Source organism: Malaclemys terrapin, chromosome 6, assembly GCF_027887155.1.
Source record: "Malaclemys terrapin pileata isolate rMalTer1 chromosome 6, rMalTer1.hap1, whole genome shotgun sequence".
NCBI classification, from domain to species: domain Eukaryota; kingdom Metazoa; phylum Chordata; order Testudines; family Emydidae; genus Malaclemys; species Malaclemys terrapin.
The window spans coordinates 40539125-40564564 of record NC_071510.1 but is presented as its reverse complement, the minus strand read 5'-3'; the positions used below and the strand labels follow the sequence as shown (position 1 = coordinate 40564564).

At 40.4% G+C, this 25440-nt stretch overlaps 1 protein-coding gene across 4 annotated transcripts in view; it reads right to left on the bottom strand.

Moving 5' to 3' along the window:
- Positions 1-25440, bottom strand: part of KANK1 (KN motif and ankyrin repeat domains 1) — a 167861-nt gene that overhangs the window by 4020 nt on the left and 138401 nt on the right. For 3 of the 4 annotated variants that reach the window (XM_054031705.1, XM_054031703.1, XM_054031704.1), the window contains exons 3-10: positions 22183-24831; positions 13713-13931; positions 12688-12796; positions 10364-10591; positions 7614-7701; positions 5148-5367; positions 2274-2416; positions 1584-1784 (exon numbers count right to left, since the gene is read on the bottom strand). In XM_054031705.1, coding sequence (XP_053887680.1) covers positions 1584-1784; positions 2274-2416; positions 5148-5367; positions 7614-7701; positions 10364-10591; positions 12688-12796; positions 13713-13931; positions 22183-24831 — 3857 coding nt within the window. The remainder of the gene's footprint in view (positions 1-1583; positions 1785-2273; positions 2417-5147; positions 5368-7613; positions 7702-10363; positions 10592-12687; positions 12797-13712; positions 13932-22182; positions 24832-25440) is intronic. The other variant, XM_054031706.1, reaches the window with a different exon arrangement.

The following is a 25440-nucleotide window of genomic DNA, read 5'->3' as shown; positions in this document are numbered from 1 at the left end:
TTAGGCACCACCAAGGTGAGTGACAGAATGTTGACAGGCTGCTCAAAATTAGCACCTGTTTCCGGTGGCCCTAGACTGCTTTAAGAAGGGATCTGTTACACCAAGGTAACCTCACTCAGATGTCTATGGGTATGTCTATACAGGAATATAAGCCTTTATGGAATGGCTATAGCTGGCCCGGGTCAGCTGACTCGGGCTCAGGTGGTGGGGCTAAAAATTGCTGTGTAGATTTTTGGACTTGGGCTTGAGCCTGAGATCTGGGACCCTCCACCCTCGCAGGGTCCCATAGCTCGGGTTCCCAGCCAGAGCCTGAACATCTACACAGCAATTTTTCAGCTTCAGAGCCCAACCCCCATGAGCTGGAGTGAGCAGACTCGGGCCAGCCATGGGTTTTTTATCTCAATGTAGACATGCCCTATGAGGCCAGCTGTTGTACACCACTCACTTTGAGGGCAGTAAAACCAGCTGAACTTCCTGACTAAGGTGGATGTACTGAAAGCGTTATAACTGTTGTACAGGGAAGTTAAACCCCCAAATTAAAAAAAAAGCCAGACTTTGTGTAAGGACTGAAAGTGAATATTGGGTGACAGTAATAGCTAGAATCCAAACATACCCCGGAACAATACTGTCACCAAGAACACAACCATAATACTCAGTCAAGACATTCTCAAGTTTTAAAGGATATATTGATCAAATCCTCTATCTCAGGGGTTCTCAGACTTTTGTAATGGTGACCCCTTTCACACAGTAAGCCTAAGAGTGTGACCCCTCTTATACATTAAAAACAAGAACTTTTTGATATATTTAACACCATTATAAATGCTGGAGGCAAAGCGGGGTTTGGGGGTGGAGGCTGATAGCTCGCGACCCCACATGTAATAAGCTCATGACCCCCTGAGGGGTCCCGACCCCCAGTTTGAGAACACCTGTTCTATCTACTCACACAGGATGCAGTGATCTTTTCTAACCAAGAAATATACAAGCATATCATTCTCGGTTGAGCACACACATTGCCGCAACAATGAACAAATGTGCAATGTTGTTCAGTGGTTGGAGACGGCAAACTGACACTTACAAACTCATGGCATCACTGCTTTGGGCAAGAGAAGAACTTATGAAGAATAGTCAGTATTTTGATTATTTGTCATGATCATAGAGAGGCACTGAAGGAGGACTATTAAGTCATAGAAGAAGGTAATATATGGAAAATTAGGTTTTGGATTTTTTTTTAAAAGGATTTCTCACCACAAGTCTTTAAATCATTCAGTAAAAAAATGAGGTTTGAGTACTAAGGCCAATTCCCGCCCTCAAACTTGTATGCGTGAAGTTAAGCATCTAGGTTTAGGCACCTTAATAAGAGTGACCTGATTTTTGGAAGTGCTCAGAAAATCACGTATTTAAAAGAAAAATAATCACAGCATGCACTATGACTAAGAAGATGATTCTGGCATTTCTACTTTAGGTTGTCAGCCATAAATTTCATGTAAGTAGATCTTTGAATCTCTCCATTCAGTCAAAAATAAATCAACATTCCAAAAGTTATCTCGTGGAAAGGTAGAGCAGTGTCTGGAAAGGTAACTCACATTGTCCTGCAGGGTGCCATTACATCCGGATTGAGCCAGCAAGAGCTTCACTATCTCTACATGTCCATGTTCACTAGCACACATCAAAGCAGTAGAGCCCTCATCATCCTGGATATTGACATCTGCACCACAGGCCAGCAGAGCTTTAACCATGTCTATCCGTCCATGACTTACTGCCAGCATCAGAGCAGTTTGGCCGGCCTGCAAGGAAAATCATAGCTAAAGTAACAACCAACCAAGCACATGCACACACTCACTACCATCTGCAACTGCTGAAAGAAGTCAAAACTATCACAAGAGAAGATTTGCTTTAGGAGAAAAGTTGGGGGTAACAATATCTCACAAAGTATAATGAACTAAGAGTTCTACAGAGTTTACAAACTTCTCCCGAAATTCAGTTTTGTTTTTCCACACAGTGCCCCCCAAAATTGAAAGAGGGATAGTTGAGGCACTTGAAAAAGAAAAATCTTATTTAAAGCTCAAATATTTTTCCAAGGCTCCATTTTGTAAACAGGAACCAAAACCATACACACAGATGTCAAGAGGCAGTGACTGGCTGCCTACAGTCAGTGCAAACTCTGAACTAATGGAAAGTCACACATCTGCTCTGTAGTTGCAATAAAGGCAACTTTATATTCAATTTACAAAGCAAAACAGCTTTGAATGGTATCTGAGTGTGACAGTACTGACCTGACTGGCTTTAGCATTCACGTCCCCACAGCCGAAGAGTTCTTCCACTATTCGCATGTCTTTCTCAGCCTCCACAGCTGCAAGAGCAGCCAGCATGATGGGGGTATAGCCAGCCTTGTTCTGATGATTTACGTTACAAACATCTGCAGAGGAATGAGATAGTTTCTTTGGAAAGCAGGAATTGTACTAATGAACTGAATAAATTGCTATTAGCACAGCCTATTGAATCTGCAGTAGTCGCTCACATAATGAAAGCAATTCAAAGGAAAGCTGAGGAAAAAAGGGTGCTCTTGAACCAAAGAAAGAAAATAATTCTTCTTCATTACATGTATGATATATGTGCCACAGAAAGGACACAAAGCAATTTATTTGTCACTGTTGAGGCACAGTTAAATTTAAAAAAATGATTGGAAATTTTACAAGAATATTACAGACAATAGCAGCCTCAGGTTGGAATTTGGGGCAGGCCATCTGGGTGAGCCTTTTAATTACATTTAGGGAATCCTCATTCCAAAAATGAAATAGTTGGTGATTTTGGCCAATGAAATTCAAGACCAAAAGTTTCCCCCACAGCACATTTTCTTTTAGCTACTTATATTGGTGCTAACCATTTTAACGATTTGCACAAACTACTCTGACCTATTTTGGAGCTTTAGAAAAGGCTTTCCAGTTAAAAAGTTTCAAGCTCTAACAACTACTTGTCTGGGAATAAATACAGTAAGTCCTCTGAGGAAGTGTCGGGAACTAATAGAGCTGTTCTTTTTGTTCCAACCTAATACACCAGTCTGTTTTCTATTCCTAAAATTCTTGAGTTCAGTGGGACTAGTACTTATTTACCATCCAGTAGCTTTTGAATGTGTTCATATTTTAATTATCATTTGGAGGGCAAGAGGGGATTTATATAAGATTTCTGTAAGAGGCTTGAAGTTTCAGCTCCACTGCAGATTTACCTCGGAAAAAAAATTCACAGCAACATCTTCATGTTTCTCCCTGTTTTTCAGACAAAAATGGCATTTGCAAAAGCGATGAGGGAAGAAAAAGCAGGCTGGGAAGGTGTGAGGAAACGTATGCATTCACCTCTCAGAGGAGTGGCAGTCAATTATGCTAGCTATAACCAACTACAGAGCTCCAGGCTTGCTTTCCAGTGCCAATATACTGGCCCCTCAGTTACCAGTGGAGAATTCAGCTGAAAGGATCAAAGGTTTTCAAAGGGCAGAAAAGAATCTGACCCCTTTTAAGTGCTGCTCTGCGGCGGGTGATGGATGCTACACCTTGTGGTAGTGCCAGCTGAAGCCATTCTTTCTTGACTGATCTGCCTCAGCATTAAAATGCCTCGTAGGAAGTGAGTTCTCAACTACCCTCCTTTTCTTTATAGCTAGATGGAAGGGGAGGGTCTTGAACCTTTTTTCTATTGTAACATTGGGTGACAGATTGCAAAAGGTTGAGAGCCACTGTGTGCTATGACAACTCACTCCATCCTTGCCAGCTGGGGCTTTTGGGCCTATGCACATACCTGATTTGGGAAGTTCGCTGTTTCATGCGTCTAGTGACCATTCACATACAGTAATTAAGGGAAGGGCTGTCCACACTGACACTTACGAAGGAATGCCACTACGTTTAAACCTTTTAACAGGATGCCTGGCGCAACAGTCCTTTTCACACGGCACTAGCCCATAATAGTTGGCATTTCCAATTCCAGTCACTTCATTTAATTACTAATGCAACTACACTGGCTATTGTGGACTGAGGAACAATGACTTCCCACACAGCAGCAGTGTGCTCATGCTACCTTGAGATATTCAGGGAGGTAAGAGAGAAAATTCTTTCCAACACAGTCTAGCGCTTATATCAGAACTCAGTCCTGTCCCATTTCACTGTGCCCTAGACATTGCCCACATTCTCCTGCAGTGACTCATTGCTTCCACCCGGCCTGCAGTCAAGCCAGCCTACCGCATTTGAAGTGCTTGTTTTCCTGTCAATGGACGAGGAAATCTTTGGTGCTGGATGTGCTGCATTGTTACAGTACATTCAGATCCGTTCATTCTCTAGCTGGTGTTTCTATTTTTGTTGATGAACAATCATTAGCACAGCACCTTTCATTTGGGAACCTCAAACCACTTTACTAGCATTAATCAAGCCTCTCTACACCCTTTTGAGGTACAGCAGGTAAGTATTATAGCTATTTTACAGGGACAAATTCTGTTCTGTACCTCACATGGGTGGGGTCTGGACTACCCTTACGCTATCCACCTTCTGCCGGGGGCCAGCTCTAATTTACAGCAGCCTTACCTGGGCTGTCCACTGCCTGAACTGCAGCTCAAAGCAGTCACTATGGCAACTCTCCCTCCTACCACTACTTCCTTCCCTCCCCCCCCTTACACTGGGCTGCAAAGGGGGCAGCATAGGGCTACATGTGGCAGCCCCACACTGCTCCTGTGCTAGGGAAACTCTCCCCTGGCTGCTGCCGCACCTTTACAGTCCCCATTTGCCATCAGGGCAGTGAATAGGTGCTGAGGTGGTGGCCAGGCTCAATCCTTAAGTCAGTGGATAGATTAGCCATTCAGCAAGTCACTGGCAAAGTCTTGAATCTAACCTAGGAATCTAGATGCCAGTTGCCTAGTCTAACAACTAGACAACACTGCCTTCTCTTCTGCAAGTTAAACAAAAACTATCACCTCCAAAGCAAGTCTGGAATCCTTACTTCCTAGTGCTGTTTTACTGTGAAGTTGCAGTGGACTGTTCTAGAATTAAAATTCTGGAGGAAACCCAAACCCAGAATTCTGGAGCTGACAGGTGGGATGTTACCTGTGAGGATCACAAAAAAACAACAACCCACCCACCATCCCAAAATCCCCTCAAAAACAGCCAACCTACTTGCATCCAAAAGCAGCTTTACAATCTCAAAGTTAGAGTGTGACACACTGTAATGGAGAGCTGTGTTGCCATTCCCATCTGCCATGTTGATTATGTGTCTGAGGACCGGGGGAGAAAGCTCTTCAAAAGCAGCTATGTAGTCTCCAACCATTGCAGGAACAGCTGACTTTTGACTCGATATACGAAACCACTCATGCTGGATGGTATTTAAACAAAATCTCTGCCAAAAACAAGACAAAAAGATTTTCAGATGGATGTACTATTTATAGTGTTTTCTGGCCCATGAGCTGGCAGTTCAGGAAACCAAGACTTCTTTAGTCAGATGTGGGCAGGAAGTATTCAACTCAAACCGAAGAAATAAAAATTGAATCTTCTCCTCCCACAAATCTCCATGTGAAACTCAGGTTGTTAATTTCTACCCATTTCACCTACTTTCCAGGAAGCTTGCCTGTCTCTCTGGTGGTATTAAGTTCGACAAATGTCTGGCACCAGAATTCATAGGTATCAAGTGTTGACTGATAGGAGCAGGGCTTGGGATGGTAACTCTCTTCTTAGATAGTTAACTAAGTGTATCTATTAGTCTTGTTTTAGGGAAATGTCCCAGACTAACAGCAATGGAAACAAGTTTTTCAAGTGCACGGCTATAGTGCAAGCTTCCCTATATTGCCTCACCAAGGTGTCTTCATTCTAACCTGGCAGGACTCAGATATTTTTCCCTTCCCTCCCTCTCCATTCTCTAGTTCTGGTCTCTCCCCAGCACTGCTCCCTTCAATACAAAGCCTCACAGGCAGGGAAACTTACTCTCGTCAAGAAATCCAGGGGCAATCAATGGTGTAGTCACTCAATGTGTTTCTTTAGGCCCTTATGCTGCATCAGTATTTGCTGGTGCTGCCCCTGGCACTTGTGTTAGCAGATCTTGAGACAGAATCAGGGCCAGAGATTGTAAGCTTCTCAAAGGAAGGATAGTGTCTTCCTTTTATGTCTTGTTTTATTACCTAAACCATGGCATTATGCTTGAAAACATACAATTTTTGGGGTGTAAACTGTTAGTATAGTCCCTTTTGTTTATATAACACCTAGCATATTGTGGGCACTACCAAAGAGAAACAATCAAACAATAATTATTAATATAGAATGCCCTTTAGTGTTACAAACAGAAATATTTTCTTACATTTCTTATGCTGTTTTGTAAATAGCAAATATCAAACTGTGAATAAGGACCATGCTTTCTACATGTGGATGCCTACATTCAGGCACATCATATTTAGGCATCTAAATAAAAGTGTCCTGCAGCTCCCACTAATGTAACTGGGAGCTGAGAATGCTCAATACCTTGGTAAAAGATCACCACTTATTTAGGTGACTAATTTTGGATGCCCAAATTTGAACATTTTGCACAAGGTTCATTTCCAACTTACAGATAAAGGGAACTAGAGTGGATTAGACTGGAGTTCTTAACTACAGAGAACCACTTGTGCTTGCAAACAGTTTGAACATGAAACATAATGCACAAGATCAGATTACCCTTGCTGGGCAAAAATAATCGCCTGATTATCCCATTATGGACACTTTCAACACCCACTAGGCTTGAAAGTTTGTTCTTTTCATGAAAAACTACCAGAGCAGGCAGGACTAATATAGGGATTAAAACTATATGTCACCCATACATTAACCAACAATGTCAGGCCTAAATCAGAATTAGAAAGACATTAGGTTAGAGACCTTTGGCCTGATTATCAGAGGGGCTGAGCACCTGGAAATCAGGAGCTGCAGTGCTTCCCATCACTTGATTATTGTATCTCACACCTCCTCCAATTATAAAGCTGTAGTTGTAAGTACAGAACACAATTTCACATTATATTTATAGCAATCTACATTAATTCATCTTCAGAAAACCCTCACAAAATGCACAAAGATGATGGATATTAGCACAGCAACCTCATTCTGCTTGTTTGCACTATATTAAGAATATTTTCACAAGTGAGAAAGAAACAGTATGTACGTCTATGTTTGGAAAGAGGCAGAGCACATTCCATATCAGAACATACTTTGTACTTTTGTAATCAAAAGGAATGCTAACTCCTGATGCCGTATATTTTCCCACAGGAATGTGGTTACCAAATCCATATCCAACCTTGCCAGCCACATTAGCACAACACTTTCTAAAATATAAGTGGAATGGACTGATGCAATGAAACTGCCCTTTAATAAGTAATACTATTTTTATGTGCTTGTCTTTTGGATGAATACATTCCTGGCGTGAAGTAGTATGGATGGGTTGGTTGACAAAAGTCTTCTGATGTGGAACCAGAAATGACATTCTGAGACTGTCTAAAGACAGTCTTTATTCTGCCCAACTATTTAATTTCCAGTCCTGAAAACAGGAAGTTACCCTGACTTGTGCTAAAAGAGACTGAATAAGTGAGAAACATTCAGAGTAGTGACTTTACATTGGACTGGGCTTACCATATCTTTGCTGGCTAAGGCCTTGGGATCATCTAGGTTGCTTTTAAGTAGATTACATGCAGACAACATCTTTTCACTTAATTCATACCTGTGGAGCAAAACCAAAATAAAAAGGCATTTGTAAATTAGTTCCTCTTGATTTAAATGTTTTACCTTGTAACTTTTCAAAAAGTTACAAAGGAGCAAATGGTTCTAGCCCTGCCACAAGTGCTGAACTGTGGAATCCATCCTGGCAGCAGTTTTCAGTGCGAAAAGAAGAACAGGCTACACCATTGCACTTCAACCACAGAACAAAAAGTAGGTTTCCCAGATGCCCCCAGCAGGATAATTAGTACTAATAAAGTTGAGCAATATTTAACTCCTGAGTTTTAGATGCACTTACCCTTTACATGAAATGCCAATTACATTTTGTACTCTCAGAGGTAACTTACCAGCATTAAAAGGAAATCAAACTAATGGGTGAGAAGCAATGTAAGCTCTGGCTCCTTGCCTTTTCTCATTACACCCCATATGCCAGGAGCACCCTTGCTAATCCCTGTTCAACATGTGATTTCACTCTACTCCTTCGAATCCCTATTACTTTTCCGTCACTGACCTCCTCCCCATCCCTCATTATTGACATGGTCCCCAAACTACAATATATTTATTTTAAAATCAGAAGAAGAACTAAAAGATATGAATGTAGCAACTGGGGTTGAATTGCCCAGGTTGCTGATCACATGCTGGTCTATGGGAAATGTCCTGTATTTTTGCATGGTCTGAGAAACCAGCAACAATTTCAAGCAATAGTCTTTTATGAAGCACTAGGGATAGAAGACACATCTATGGGAAAGTTGGAGGTTTTAGCTTTCCAGTGATATAAAGCAGTTTTTCCTAGCTTTGATACTTCAGGTGAAATCAGATGTTAAAAATCACATTTTGGTTATGCCCCTGCACACCTACTGCACCGTGCTTGTAGGATAGCACTCGGGGCTCTGATCTAGACAGTCCAATCTGGTTAAAAATAAAAGGCTTATCTCATACACTTCACCACTGTAACCTTCTTCCCTCTCCATTCACCTTTTATCATCCCTTGCTACATATTAAATCGAAATTCAAATGCACGTTCCTTGCAGAATAGACCTGTCATTTTTATTTTGTCTCTAAAATGTCAGACCCACCTATGGCACTGTATAAATAAAATAGAGAAGACTTTAAAAGTCACCGCCTAAACACATGTATATTAATAACCCTTAATTATTTAGTAGTGGTGCATACTTGTTATTTAGCAGTAGATAAATACACAAATGTTTTGCTATTAAGTTTTATCCCCATTGAAATTCCACAGCTGAATAACTATTATCTAAAGGGCTTGTCTACATGGAACAGCAACGCAGCCTATGGGATTATGTGATTTCTGAAGCGTGCAAATGTGTTACTTACTAATGGGTCCACGTAGACTCTGCTGGTGAGCACTAAAAGTTCTCTACTCTGCTTCTATGTAGTGCTGTTTGAAACAGCACTATATTACAGTGCACTAGGGTACTTCTAGTGCACACCAGCAGGATCTGTACAGACCAATTAATGCACAACACACTAGAATGCTTTAGGAATCACAGCCCCGTAGGACACATAGGGCTTGTCTACACGGAGCAGCACAGTGGCCATTATGACGCCACTTATTTATTTTTACAAGTAAGTGCACTTTTAGCATTTTACATTTTAGCAAAGCTTGTGTGTTAAATGGGTATTTTATCTTGGTTCAGATTTAAGACCCCTCTCTCTATTCTTACAGTACTTGTTATGTAGCAGACAGCAACCCACAACACAGTACTGTCTGCCACCTATGGAAAGGGTAAGTATTGCCTGTCCAATGCTATCTTACCTAGCTCATCACCAGGTAACTTTATTAAAAAGAAGTTTGGTAGTTGTATGCTGTATAATGCAGGATGGAAACTTTAATTTACATGGTCTGGGACTTGATCCACCTGACACATCACACCCCGCCAATGCATCATCCTGGCAGCTGAAATCAGATGAGGCATTTCTGATGGCAGGCCCAAGTTCAAGACTAGAATGGATGTGGTAAGTGTTCAGTTTGTTGACCTGCAGGGCCTGGTGCAAGATTCATCTGTTTGCTCTGGCTTTTTTCTGATGAGGTGGTTAGGAAAGTGTTATCCTTTTTTGTTTTTAAAAATGAGTGCCACTGATTATCAGGGGATGGTCTGTACTGGCTATAAATAACCTGGACCTAGTTATAAATGGACGATTTTAAATTGGACATGGGGCAAGCATGTATATTACAAGAACATAGTCAATTAAAAACAATAGAAGTGGCAAGAAACTATAATCCTCTGATATGTTCTTATTATTCAGAGAGAATCGTTTTACTGTAACAATCCCTCTCTTCTGGGATTACCATCCCTGGCTACATTTTTAACAAGCATATGCAGATAAATTTGGGAGAAGTTTAGTATTTACATATTGGGATCCCGCTGAGTATAGTATTCAAGGAGTTGAATGGAGAACAGAGAAGAATACACTATCAGGAAGAGGCGTACTCAAAACAAGCCTAAAATTATAGTTTTTAAATGATAGTCTCCATTGACCTAGTGACACAGGAAGTGGGTAGCATGCCAGTAAGAGTCTAGTTTTGTGCTTTCCAGAACACAGTAATTAGCAATGATGAGGATATACTACTGAAAATAAAAAGGCCTGCTCTATGCAGCTCTAGCGCCATATTATATATTAAACAGGGAAATATACCACACCTTTCTCTGATTTCAACCTTCTCAGGCTCACTCTCTTGAGCCTGCACCTCTTCATCCACCCCAACACACCCAACATCTTCAGCATTAAGCTCATGATGTCCTCCTTCCATCTTATGCAGGCTGCGCCTCTGCTCCTGGTGGGAATACTCATTGCCTTCACACTCATCATCCGACTCTGAGGAAGAACTCTCTTCTGAACTAGACTCGTCACTCGATGTGGTTTCATACCTAGATGGCAGTTGGGAGTTGTAGAAATATTCCATGAAAGATTTCATTCAGTGACATTCAATATTTGATCAATGCCAGATTAAACTAATACTTTGCACATGTATATTACTATCCATTGCTATCCAAAGAACTTCAAAGCCTTTTACAAGTATTAATCAAACATCAAGACAACTTTCTGAGGTAGAGATTATCCCCATTTTACACAGATGGGGGAATGCAGATGCAAAGAAATTAAGAGGCTTGACAAAAGGTTGCACAGTAAGCCCCCAATTCAGGAAAGCAATTAAGCACATGCTTAACTTTAATTATGTGCTTATGTCCCATGACACATTCTTAGTGTTTGTTGAAAAGATATGCTCTCCTGCACTGGGGCCTTAGCTTCGGACCTGAAATAGCAATTCAATATGACACCAGCCAGTGAGACAATTTCTGAAGATAATTCTAACCATACACAGAAAAATTGAAATAGAAAAATGTTAGTAAGACATCCAATATTAGATTATTGGGTAATTCTTCATTATCTCAAGAGAATGAGGCAGCTGATTAGATTTGATCATTAAATTCTTTGATAGTCAAAAATGAGGATAAAAGTCTCCCAAAGATTTTCAGAATACTTATTTAAGAGTTAATGCCTAAATAATTCTCTGCTAAACTATATTCTCTCTCTGACACTTTGACCATTACATTCACATTGTCCCATGACTGAGACTGTGCAATGCAACTGGTAGGGGAAAAAAAAGAGAGAAACATCCCTTTTAACGGTAGAAACCTTCTTACAAGCCCAAATATTACCTGAGGCGCTAAAGGGAAAGACAAACTCCTGCTTAAAGGGGAATTTGTTGCCTTGGACTTCCATCCTTTTCCCTGCCAAGCTAATGTTATCTAAGATCAGAAGCAATCAGGGCCAGCTCCAGGCACCAGCTTCTCAAGCAGGTGCTTGGGGCGGCCGCTCCGGAGAGGGGCGGCAGTTCCAGGTATTCGGCGGCAGGTCCGTCACTCCGCCTGGGAGAGAAGGACCTCCCGCCGAATTGCCGCCGCAGATCGCGATCGCGGCTTTTTTTTTTTTTTTTTGTTTTGTTTTGTTTTGTTTTGGCTGCTTGGGGCGGCCAAAACCCTGGAGCCGGCCCTGGAAGCAATCTCCCCCCACCCCACCCCACCCCCACCACCTTTTTTGTGTGTGCTATGATGATGGGAAAACTTTTGTCTTTTTAGATTAAAAATAATGGGGGGTTAGACCATTTTGAAACTGATTCTAATGAATTACCTGATTTCTACTGAGTTTCTAAAGAACACATGTGATGCTCAGTGATTGTTTACACATTCATCCTCACATCTGCAAAAATAGGTGAAATCTCAGCCCCACTGCAGTCAATGACAAAAACAACGGGGTCAGGATTTCGCCCAATATATACAATAGTAAGTAATTGTTTAATGTGTAGGTAAGATGTTCAGGCTTTACTTTTCAATTACCTTTTAAAGTCTTTGTTTTTTTCTTTAACAAAAAAGCATTTCAAAAAGACAATGATGTAGCTATTTGAAAGTTCCCTCTTTAGCTGATAATTTGATGTAACATTCTGAAATTGATAACATTTTAAAACTGAAAGATTTTTAAACTAAAATTTGTTTTGCACTACTTTTGTTTACTTTAGTCAATTTCACTTCTTGATCTCATACAAATAGCACAAGACTGCAATATCTTGATTGTCCACTCTTTATTAAAACTGTATGTGTTGAAAAACAATTCCAGTGAAATTAGAAGTGTTCCCATGGGTCTTTGTTTGTTTGATTGGTAGTAAGTTTTGTAAAAGCTTATATATACAAAAACTTAGCTTTGGGGACCATGTGTGACATGGTAGCTTCCATAAAAACAAAAACAAAACAAGGCACAGCAATGAAAGGTCTCAGTAAAATCAACCCAGGCAAAAATTTCATTTCTCTCCCCCTCTAATTCATGCCCTTCAAGATTGCTCTCTCAAAATTCTGAGAGAATTCCTGCACTACTATGTACACTTCCCTTGTTTTGTCCTGGGAAAAGGAAGAAAAGTGTTTTGATTAATTGAATAGTCAGATATTTTTAAAGACAGGATTCCTCTTACCCTCCATTTATACCGACAAATTGCAGATTCTTCTTTGCACCGTTCAAATCCTTTTCCCCATCCCTTTTTTTCATGATGGACTTCAGTGTACTTTCATTATTTGCACATACTGTTGGAGAGAGTGCCAAATGCATGCATCAGTACAAGTTTTGCACCACCTTTGGGTGTAACTGCTTGTTTTAGATCATCTTAAAACAAACAGCTCTTTATTTAAACTGTAGATTTAAGGTGGATTTGTCTTATTCCTTCTATATACAGAGTCACTGGTACATTAAAGTTACAAACAAACTATTGTTGTTTGTGTGCAGGAAACACCACAAAAAGCTACCCAGAAAATCAGGTCCAGAAGCAGAAAACTGAGAGATAAGGTTATCTAAGGGGGTGTTTTAGTTTGCTTGATGACAACCTGGAGACAGATACATTTTTACTGTTTTGTTGCTGGTGTCAATTTTCTGACCATTGAAACTGGTTCATTTAGTTTGTCAAGAAAATCCTAATTCTTGGTGTCAACTGACAAGTATTTGAGTGCCAACACTGAAGTTGCCAATATGTTGGAACAGAAGGCTAGATATATATGCACAGGAAATAGGTTTGACAAATACTCATTTAATTGGGGAGTGGGCAAGGTTTATTTAGATTGGTGAATTTAACTTTAAATATTCATTGAAGTAAGTCAACTTACTAGTTTAAAGTTAAACACACTACAATTACAAAATATCTATGTACCAGGCATTAAAGGGTAGCAAATGTTAAGCCACATTTATCTCTTATTAGATTTTGTCTGATAAATCATTAACAAACTGTACTCAACCATTTTACATTACACTGTAACCTACCATTTAAAAATTAAATATTAATGGGACATGATAGCACTCACAATGTCCCTCCCCTTCACTTCTGTTTCTTCTGGAAGTATTCCTCCTACCTCTATAATTATACATGAGGAGCCATGTGATTTACTCCAACTGTGTTTGAATATTAAAGACAATCAGCATTAACAGAGCTATGTCTCTGCAGATAGTTACCATAGAGGCCAGAGGCAAGCTGGTCATCTGTTAGATTAATTGGAGGTATTGCATTGTCTTGAGAAGACAAGGATTTCTTTCCCCATCCTCTTTCTACTGTGGCAATCATCTTCTCCTCTTGGATGGTCCCAGCCTCCTGTTCAAATTTCAGTGTCCGGGAGCTAGAAGTCAAGCATGCACTAGCAAGCTGACCATGTGGGATGTACTCCAGATTAGCATCTGTCAGCAAAGAGGGTGGACATTATTAGTACTGAGAAGTCAAACCAAAATTACTGCTTAGTACCAGTAGGAAAGTATCATGCTGCACTACTGAATAAATTGTACACTATATTGCTCAGTTATAAGAATCCATTAAAAAAAGAGTATGGTGATTTTCACAAGTTTAAAAATTAATCAGTTCTATGGATTTTTTTCCTCTTTCAAAGTACACAATAAAAAGACAACTACTGAGATCCAGGCAGTAAAGGGCCATCATCCAGGCAAGCGTTTCTGGGGGTATGCATGCTCATGCCCCTTTTTCCTTCCATAAACCCTGGATTTACTCCATTCCTGGATTCTATTCCTTACTTTCAGGATTTCTCTCTCATGCTGAGCTTCTGTCAGGTTGTAATCCTTGTCCCCCAGATCTGTGGCAATAACTACCAAGGCTGCTCCTTTGCCAGGGCTCTCAGCATCATGCTCACTTTCCTACCTGCTCTGAAGTCTGCTCCTACGTGATTAGGGTCATATCTGAAAGTAATTTTTACAGGGAATGACCTTGTCCATGAAAGCAATTCAGAAATTAAATTTCCATATTTCTCAGGCTTCCAGTAATCCTGATAGTTCTGTACCTTGTCTAGTTATCTAGGTACTACAGACTTTTTCCACCTGCCAAATTCATTTGCAGCATTTTCTGGACAGTGCAATTATAACCACCCCTTTAGGCTCTGGTGAGCTGGTTCAAGTCAAATTACCACAAATGTCCAGAAGTTTAACTGGCCTAGAGAAAAGTGTATCTGGCATGACTCCATTTCTCCTCTCAGGTTAACAGGGTAGTCCCTATGTTATTTTTCTCTTTTACAATCTGGAACCTCTTATGTACCGCTCTGCAGTCTAAACATGGAATCCACCCTAGTGTGATGGGGCTGGAAAGGCTGCACCACCAAAACGTGCTCCGTTTGCAGTGGTGCTGTTTTTTTCCATACATCTCCACTTAAGTAAACAGTTCAGCAATGCAAAGGAGAAGATGTGTTTTTATCTATTCTAACACTGCCATCTCTTCACCAGGAAAGCAGTGGATCAATTCCTTCCCCATTATAAAGAATTTTTGCCTTCAGTAATTAAACAGGGTTTCAAAAATGTATCTGAAATGCATTAGTCCAAGGACTAAAGTGTACCAGTCAGAGTGAAAAATACCTGTCCTTCCATACACCCAAAGTTCATTTCCCCACAAAGTCATGAAGCCTGTATTTATATGAGAGAGCTGTACTGTTTATGATACTACATTTAACTGTTGCATAGTGTCAATCGACCTTCTAGTCAGCTTTGAAAATATACCTGACTACATCTTCCTTCCTTGTGTTGTCTTTCCTCCTTGGCTTCACTCCACTCTTTCCTTTTCCTATAATAGCATATGATGTTTGTACAGCCCCTAGCGTAATGGGCTCCTAGGCAGCATGATAGTAATAATAATAATAATGGTGAAATATCACTTTGTGGCCATTTCTTCTCTTGTTTTCTGCTCACTGTCCTACCTCAAAGTCTCCTAGATGCTCTGAAGTCTCTGCTACTCTAACCTCTCAATCAGCCCCCATTTTTGAGTCATGGAAATATCTGCAGATTAAAGAATATGGCATAGCTCCAGTTTATACATAGCTCATACTTGGAAGAATGCTTTGCTACCATAAGGACTAGAAAGTTATATTTTATTTTCAATAAAGGCTTATATTCTGCAAAAGTTAATGGTACTCCTCTGGGTGGCTTCCTACTAAGTCTGGGTGAGTGGATTTTTCAAGCCCACATTAATACCAATGAATAATAACCATGCACATGCAAGGTGCCAGTCTGGCTGAAATAGCAATACAAGCTGAATGAAATGCTGGGAGAGGATTCAAACAATCTGATGACCCCAGGTGCAGGGAATGAACCCTCCAGAAATGTTCTACACACACCAACTGAAATGGTCATCCTTACAAACAAAATCAAACCTTCTGCATAAAGTCCTTTCGTATCCCAAATTTTCACTGTATGACCTCAACACTTAACGTAACACAGGGCATTTCCTGGTGTTCAGTGACTGGCTGGGTTAACATCACTTCTCATCGGCTGGTCCTGATGACCTTAGAAGTGGCCAGCAGAAAGGTCGTTATTGCTTAAAAACACCCAATTGTTTTGCTACCAAACTCCCCTCCCCTCAAAACTAACACAAACTTTATCCAACCCCTTGGCTGAAAAAACAATCACGCCTCCACACACCCCTCCGGAGTAGTGAAAGTTCCAGTGCATGTTTAACAAATAGGATTTTAAATGACTCAGGTGTTTGCGTTAATTCCTGAAGAGGTTGTTTTAGGAACACTCTTTATTTGGGCAGGTGCTCCATGAACTGATAATGCACCACATGAGTGGTTAGTAAGTGGTTTGTGAAGTGAGTGGTTTATGAGCTTAATAGAAAGTCAGAGAAGTGTGTGTACGGTAGGGTGGGTTACAACATATAATCTCAGCACACACTGGATCAAAAACTGTCAGCTTTTCAGAAAGAATGTGTGAGATATATAGCATACAGCCCCCATTTCTCCTTCTTCTGGTCCTCTCTTCTCCCAACCCCGTCTCTCTCCTCACTGCACTGATGGACAGGGGCTACTGGAGGGACCGTGAGAGATGGGTAGTTTTGAACAGTTTCATCTGGATGTGCTGTAGCACTTCATTTCAGTGTAGTATTTATTCCTACTCTGCTGCATGCCGTGCTGACCAGCAGGGCTAGGCCAGGCCAAATAGGGGTGTTTGTCATGGAGCAGGAGAGGAACCTTGGCCCACAATCCCATACTGAACTTAGATGCTGCAGCAGGATTTGGGATCCATGTCACAGGAAGAAAATGTGTGTGATTTTGGTCCCACTATGTGTGGGATTCAAAATGGCTGATGGGGCTGTTGCAGGAAGTTGCTGGTCCTGGTTTGAGATGGCTGGAAGCTGGGTGTGGGTGGCCTGGCTATTCCTCCCCCACACAGTGCTCAACTCCAGAGGCTGGGAAGATCTGCTTCAAGGAGACTATGGAACCAGGTCCACAGCCTTTTGGCGTGCCCCTTCCCCTGCCCTGGAACGGAGTGCTGTGTGGGTAGGGATGGGGATGGAGCAGCAGGAACAAGAAGGAGGAAGAAAGGGGAAGAAAATATTGATCTTTGCCTCCACTTCCAGAATTTCTCTCCTCCCCAACCTACAAACAAAACCAAACCACCACGGATACAACGAAACCCAAAAGGCTTCCCCTGCATTCCTCACAGGTGAGAAATACTGCCCCTTGGTCAAGATGTTATCTGGGGCATGGGTAGCTTCATGTGTGCTAGAAGAATCCTCCAGCACTTTAAAAGGAGGAATATGAAAGCATTTGAGAGTAAGCATGTGAAAATAAATGTTCAGCAGTCACCCAGGAAATGCAGTCAAGTTGACAGGCCTATGCCAAGTAGAAGCGGTGTTAGAAAAGCCACTGTCTGAGACAAGTTTAAGTTTTAATTTTTTTTGCTCTTCCGTGGCTCAGTGCAGCAGCAACCCCATTCTTGCCATTGATTGTTTTATCTTAAGTTATTCAAGGAAGAAGAGGGGTTAAAACATGCTTTATTGCACCAGTAATCTGTCACTTGCTGCATCGGTGCTGGGATCACCTCATAGTGACTTGCATTATACTGTCGAGGGGACAACAAATAAAAATGGATGTTAAGTGTGTGATTTTTATCAGCCACTGACATTCAAATGTGTTTGGTATATTGATATTTTTGTTTGTTTATTATTGTGGCGCTGATGTCACATTCAACATGAGGTTCCAAAGGGTTGATATTGCTAGTCAATCACATCAAACGGCTGCCACTCACAATCCAGGAATTTTTAAATCCACTTTGGAATCTAGGGTGGGATTTTCATAAGTGCCTAAATGATTTAGCAGAACAAGTCCCACTGATATTTAATGGAATTTGGGAGTTTTTGAAAATCTCACTTCTAGTCTGTTGCAAGTAACGGTTTCAGAATACTTAAGTCACACTGACCAAGACTATTAGGCCTGATTCTGCTCTCACACCACTTCTGTAAATCAGGAGTACCTTCAATGACGTCAATGGAATTAAACCAGCATAACAGATTAGAAACAAGTTTTTTCTGGAGTTTTGTGGAATTCCGTCTAAAAAAGGACAAGCTAATTGGTCTATTCATTGACTGCAAGGTGGATTTTGTTTTTTAACCTATCTAAGCAGATGCTTTATGGCTCTCATCATCACACTATCTGAGCAAAATATCTATTTGAACACTGTTTCACACTGTGAAGTATTAACATTAAAAACAGAGTACATGGGTTTCCTTGAGTGTCATATGAATTAGACATAGGTGAAGGAAATATTTCCCTTATGTACTAGAGACATGATCTGTAACATACAAACACAGATAAAACTCTCACTGAGCTCACTAGAATCTGAGTGCACTCAACATTTTGCAGGATGTGGTCCAAAGTCTCCTTAGGAAGATATTCTACTTTTTACTTTATCAATGTACTTTTTAATCCATTATCCATTTGTTCTACGCTTCATATTAGAACACTTAATGACATTGAAAATATTTTACTAAGGTAAATAAAATGCTGTGCTAAAGAGATGTTTAATCATAAAATATATCTAAGCTCACATTGAGAAAAACTTGAAGAACAATATTTTAACAGAAGAACTGTTCTTCTGTCAGAAAGGTATCCATATTAAAGTGGTTACTTTATTTAAAAAGGGACACCATTGTTCATTCCTGGTTCATCCTTTCTATGTTTATTCATTTTGCAGGGCTCAAATTAAGATGGGCAACAAGTTCTGATCAAGTTTCAACTATGACATAGGTTAAAGATGAAGATGACCTACCAAACAGAGACTCTACCAAACAGCACCTTAGAAGAAAGCCAGCTTCAGAACAGAAGGCATTCTTGTTTAAAAACTTCAACGGATAGAAAATTTGTTTAAAAAAACCTAACTACTGTATGGGTCATGAAATTACTGCAGCTCTAATGCCAACACTAAATAGGTCAGCCAGTTTCTTAGAAGAATATGTTATAATGATTTATGACAATGCTGTTGTCTAGAAAGTGCTCACAGGTCACAGGTGTGAGTCCTTTTTCCGGAGTTTCCAATTTAATCAAATGGGAACTCGCTTGTGACACGGACTTGTTTAGCTGACAAAACTGGAAAGGGAAAGCCATTGGTATTCTTGTGCAAGTTTGCTTTGAAAAGTGAGACTCTACAGTTAGTATGTTGGGTTTTGTATTTACTGGCTGGCAGTGAGTTACATGGCAAATGTTCCGAGTTTACTTTATGCCTCCCCTCCAAACTACCATCCCTTCAAACTCAACCTGGGATCTGAGAGTCAAGCTGGATACTTTCCATCTTGCACATCATGACCAATAATACAGGTTCTAGAGATCAAATTATGCCTTTAACAACACACCACAGCTGATAATGGATTTGCACAGGTGTAGCTGATTGGAACTTGATGAACAAGTCTGTTGTTGATGACCAAGGAGGAACTCACCTCTCAGCAATGCTGACTCTGGAAGGCAATAAGAATAAGCACTAGTAACTCTAGTCTCTTTTCAGAGTAAACCTGCACTTTAAGAGGTTATTCATTGTATCACTCATGTCAGAGCATTGGAGGAACTTCCATAATTTCTTTATTACCTCATGAATACACTGGAGATACAGTTTAGCTTCACAAGACTGACTGTTGTTTTATTAAAAAAAAAAAAAAACACTTTTAAACCATTACCCACTTCCAGATAAGAGTCTGACTCAAACCAAACAGCCAAGCATGATGGATTTATATTGTTAGCATACTAGGCCAAATGTAGCCCAAGCACAAGCAGATACAAGGGGAGATGCATCCTTTTACAGGGTTGAATTTGGCTCAAGTTTAGACAATGATCTCCTATTTCTAATTTTGTTTTAACTCTGGTCCCTCTATTTTAAGAGGCTACTTTCCATGAGCAGACCAGTTAATGAGACTGGTACATAAAAACTAGAAGAAAATGCAGGTCACTTGAAGTGAAGATGCTGGAACATAAAATAAGCAGCTGATCAGCTTATACAAGAAAGATTTTCTTCATTAAAAAATAGGTGAAGCCAGGTTAAAGTCACTATTAATGTTGCTGCTGAATGTCAAATCAAAGTATCATTTGATGCTGTGCAGAGCAGAAAAGGTCATTCCAAAGCTCTCTTTTCTCTGGCTTAGGAGAATTGACCGGTTAGGTTGAAGCTTAACTGTAGCTAAACTGAACCTGTATTTTCTTGGAAAATGGGAATCCACCCAGATTAGATATTTATAAATGTGCTCGTTACCATGGGAGCTGAACTCTGAGTAAATTCATTGCCCGGAACATCATGTGTCATGATGTGACACATTTGCCAAGTGGGGGAACTGAGGGATTTACCAAATTCACTCTAATAGACACTACTGCTCAGCAAGTTCAGATACTGTATACAATTTATACACAGATTTTTGTCAGGAAGAATCATTTACAACAGAAGCAATTTTTTAAAGTTAACAAACTAGATTTAAAGTTGATGACGACCTCCTAACCTAATTACACAAAAGTTAAAATGATCAGAGACAAATTCATAGCTCAAAACCTGTGCAAATATGTAGCATGTAATTCTGACCAGGAATGTGATTGATCACATTAATAAAGATTTTATTCTATGCTCTCAGTGCTAAAGATAATAGCATTACAAGCTCAAACAAAATTTTTCCTAAATATTTTTGGCAAGAATGTGAAATACAAAGCCTAGTAAAAATGCCTTTATTAGAAGATGATCCACCACTCCACCTGTGCCTAGATAGTTTCTAGGTTCTTCAGACTAAATGTCTGACATCATATATTAAAAGTGAGGGATAGAGTGGCAGATTAACAGTTTGTTAAAATTCTGGTTGACATTTTTAAGTGCCATTTTAATGCCTGTTGGATATTCTTATTATAGTACCATTACATTTATGAAGTCATATGTATAATGTGTACACTAGAAAGATAATAGTGTAAATAAAATATTATGTTGTATGGATATAGACAGGATATAGGATGTACAGTACCTCACCTCTCGTGTATATTTCATTTTTAACATTCACTTTAATAAAATATTTTCTTTATCCCAACGTAAATGTTGCCTACTGCTGTACTGTAGTAAATAAAAAATTTTAATAGATGGGTCCAATCAATGCATAAGAGGCAAAATATTAGATTTAGTCAGCTGTCTTTACAAAACTACAAGAAGAAATTTATTTAAGATAGTAAATAAGCTGTAAAAGCTTCATTTAGCAGTGTGCTAGATAATCACTATTAAATAGACTTTTTATTATATATTTCCTATTCAGCATCTATGATACAGATATTCAAGTATATTTGAACAACTTTCCTATCTTTCTAGTAGTCTTACTATTTCACTGTGGGAAGAGTGCATTGTGCAGAAGTTATTGTTGGTTGGTGGTCTCATCACAATCTCTAAGAAGCCAACGATTATGAATTCACTAGTACATAGGTGGAGTTCACAGACATACGCTGTTAGAAAAATATCTGGTTAGGTTTTTGTAGCTGACAATATGCTTTAAAGTTGTGAGCAGAGGTACAAAAGCATAAAAAACATCCTCAAAGTTAATTACGCAGATTCTAAAATAAAACAGGACACCAAGAAAAAGAAATATTTAAGCCTCTAAAGCTTAAATAATCCAAGCACCACTAAAACCAAAGTAGTCAATATTACTTATGCCTTGCAAATGTGCTGCTGTAACTGGAGACTATTACAAGCGCTTACTGAAACACAGATGTTCTTGTTACTAAACATTCCTTAGTGGCCCATTGGTAATCAGCGCTAACAGAGGGGGGAACAGTACCTAACAGTGGTCTAATTGGGAGAGGAGAAGATGAACGAAGAATGTGAACGCAAAGCCACCAACCTTTGAGAAAGAGGCTGAAGATGCCTCATCATCAGCTAGAATATTCAACTTACAAAAGATGAATGTGACTTATGGGAAAGTCAAACATGCCTTGCCATAGTTTTGAAAAGCTGCACTCTGCCATTAAGAAGGGACAGGGGAGCAAAAACAATGTCAATCTGAATAATCTTAAATCATAAAATATCCCAGGTTAAATTCTGTCACACCAACCAATCACCGGATGTTTATATCTACATTTAAGCATTTCTACCAAGCTCAGCACTATTCTTCCCCACCTTCTGAGAGTGACAGGAATGCACACACTCAACATACCTGGGGTAGCACTTCTCTCCAAACACTGTTTCTGGACGTCTAAGTTCCGCAGCTCCTCAGTGCTTGCGTATTTCATGACAGAGTTGATAGACGAAAGGGTGTTTATGAGCTGAGAATTAAGAGACCCAATTTGCGAGTGTGGTTCTCCAAATGCTTCTGCCAGTTCACTGTAGTTTTCAGCTAGCAGCATCTGTTGTTCCTGCAGCAGCTTCTGTACTCGCTCAATGTAGTGATCCAAACCAGTCCTCATTTCAGGTGGAGGGAGAGGACTTTCCACTAAAATGCTCACAGGTTCATACACAGGCTCATCCCCAACACCAATGCTTCTGGTACTGGCTGACACAACAGACAATGGCGGGGGACCACACGCAATATTTCTCATTTTAAGACCAACAAGATAGTTCTCATGAATGTTTATCTGCCCTACTCCACAATCCTTGGTCTTTATCACAGATGGCTTGTCAAAGCTAGAGTCACTAGAAAGCAAGGTTCCCACTCCAACAGAACGAGTTTTGGCAGATGTGTTTATGTCCTTTACCCGACCATCTCCCACTGCTACAGTCCGCATCTCAACATTCACAGTGTTAGTCTGTTTATCGTAAGTGTTCAAAATGGTGTTTGTGCTGGAATCCATCAAAGAAGCGGCTTCTGTATTGGTGAACTGGTTCACCATTGCCAATACTGTACTGGTTTGCTGGGTAGCTGTCTGAGGCACTGCCATAACTGCAGATTCTACTTTGCAAACAACCTCTGTGTTTGTGCTGCGGGACACACACTCCTTTGGTGGACAAACAGTCACATTCACTGAACAATCTCCACAACCTATCGACCGTACTTCCTTGATTTCCACTTCTGTCTTGCAGAGACTCAAATTATCCACAGACTCTTCAGTGTTGATGCCAGTTTCACAAACACTCATTTCTGTGCCCACATTCTTGTCGCACATCTCAGTAGATCTCCCCGTGCATTGGTCACGCATGTCTGCTCTCTCCTTCACAAGCCACCGATTCATTAGCAGTTCTGGACCCACAGCTGTACTCTGCAAATTAGGCCTGCAGGAGATTCCAATATCTCTCATTTGTAGATGGTTCCCCACACAGGAGTCAGCAACATCCACATGATCTCCTACCATTTGGTCTCTTGTTTGTACTACAGCTTCCACCATTCTGCTGAAAACCAGAGGTTGAGCCATCAATGCTTTATCCACTTTTTTTCTAGATCCAGCTGCCTGCAGCTCTTGTTTTAATTTGGTCATTTCCCTATCATGAGTAGTTTCTTTTAATTGAACCTCAAGTCTGTAGATCTTCCCCTTTAGGGCTTCAATGGTCTGTTGCTGAAGCTCTATTTCCTTTTCAGCTTCTGTGGTGATGCCAAGCATCACCTCTGTCACCCCAACCCCAGAATCTCTAGTTTCTGTCTCTGTTCCCACAGCTACCTCCATGCATGGCCGGGAAGACCTGTTATATATAACCACATCATTCATATTTTCATCAGCACCCACAGCAACCGACTTGCTTTCTTTTGTTATATTTTCTCTGTTTGTCCGAAGATTAGATGGGATTTCATAGTTGCTGTCCTGGATTTTTCTCTCTAATGCTTGCATTTCAAAAGTCAATTGCCTAAACTCCTCTGTCCTCTGAGAGTTCTGCTCCACTTCTTCCTCACAGTCTATATATAATTCACCTCCTCTTCTGACCTGAGACAGATGTCCCCATTGCTCTGCGTTTCCCGCACTATAAGATCGCTTTCTGAAGCCATAAGTGTCATTTTGATTGGGTATTCTTTGGCTTTTGAGTTCCGCCATCATCTGTCTTTTCTCTTCCTGTAATACTGAAATCTTGACCTGGAGCACAGGAATAGTTTTGACTTGTTCCTCAAGCTCCTTGAGGCGTTTGAGGGCAACTGCCATTTGTTCCCTGATATGCTGCAGATGCACTGGGCTCACATTGGTCACAGGGGTTGATATTCCTGAACTCAATGGGCTATGACGGATGGAGCTGCCCAAAGAGGAAGCAAGATAGACATTATAGTCTCCATTACCCTGGTACCCATTTTGAAGCTGTTGAGACATCTGATTGTGCCCACTCGATCCTACAAAGGAAGGAAGGGAGCTTGCTGAGCCCAAGCCTCCAAAGCTGGAAAGCCTGGGCCTGCGGACATCCCCTGGAGTCACCTGCATTATAACCTTCTCCTGTTCCAGTCTTCTCCGGGTTTCCATGAGAGTTTTTGTTACATGAAGATTGTGCCTAGGAAGCTGTGGTGAAGGAGGGGGAAGTTGTCTGCTCTCAGGAATGGTTAAGAAGGTAGGAGAGGCTTCAAAGGAAACTGATGGCCTTGTAGTGACAGACGATGCTACTTGATTCCTTGCTGCAAAGGAGGACTGCTTATTCTCATCACTGTTTGATGAAGAGAGAGACTCTGTTGAGGTCCACCCACTGTATTGGCCACTGGAGTTCTTGGTACCTGTAAAAGTTGGTACTAGTTTCCTCTTCTTCTGGATATTTAATTTCTTAATCGTGTTTCCCTTTTGTATATCATCGACATACTTGAGAAAATCCAAGTCTAACTGGTAGCCGTAAGGAGTTTCCACAAAATAGGGATCTTTCTGTTCTTTGTCATCTTCTCCACTCAGAACACCTTCCTCTTTTTCTGTAGGAAAAAAACCAAAATCAATACATTTAAAATATATAAAAGAAGCTACTTCTGGCTAAACTATACAGCTGAAAAGCAAAAGATAATTACACTCTACTCATAGCCCAGACTGAACGTTATAAGTTGGGAGACATATTACTTCTCTATCTTAATTTACCTTGAAAAACATCTCTCCCTCTCTCTCATGCACACACAGATCTGATACTGAAATCATAAGTAAACGTATGGAAATATGTTGCTTTAATTGATGAAGGCACCACAAAGGTCACTATTGATAGCATGAAATGATACGTTGAGGAACTTCAGCAGTACTGCAACATCACAACAAACTTTCACACAGGCTAGTGCTAGTCCGTCATGAAAGGATCAGGTGATTCTTTGTGCTGCAGTAAACCATCTGGAGACAGTGCTCCCTTCGGGGAGTATTAAAAGGGTTACACAGAAATCATTTCCTCCCTAATTTACCAATGCAGTTAGACTTCAGGCACCAGTTTTTAAAAAGGTTAAAATAATTTCAGATCAGTTTTAAGTCTGAGCAGCAATACAGGCTCTCTTCTTGCTTGGGAGCACACTGATGTGTGTCTGTGAATCTGTCTCTTTTATATT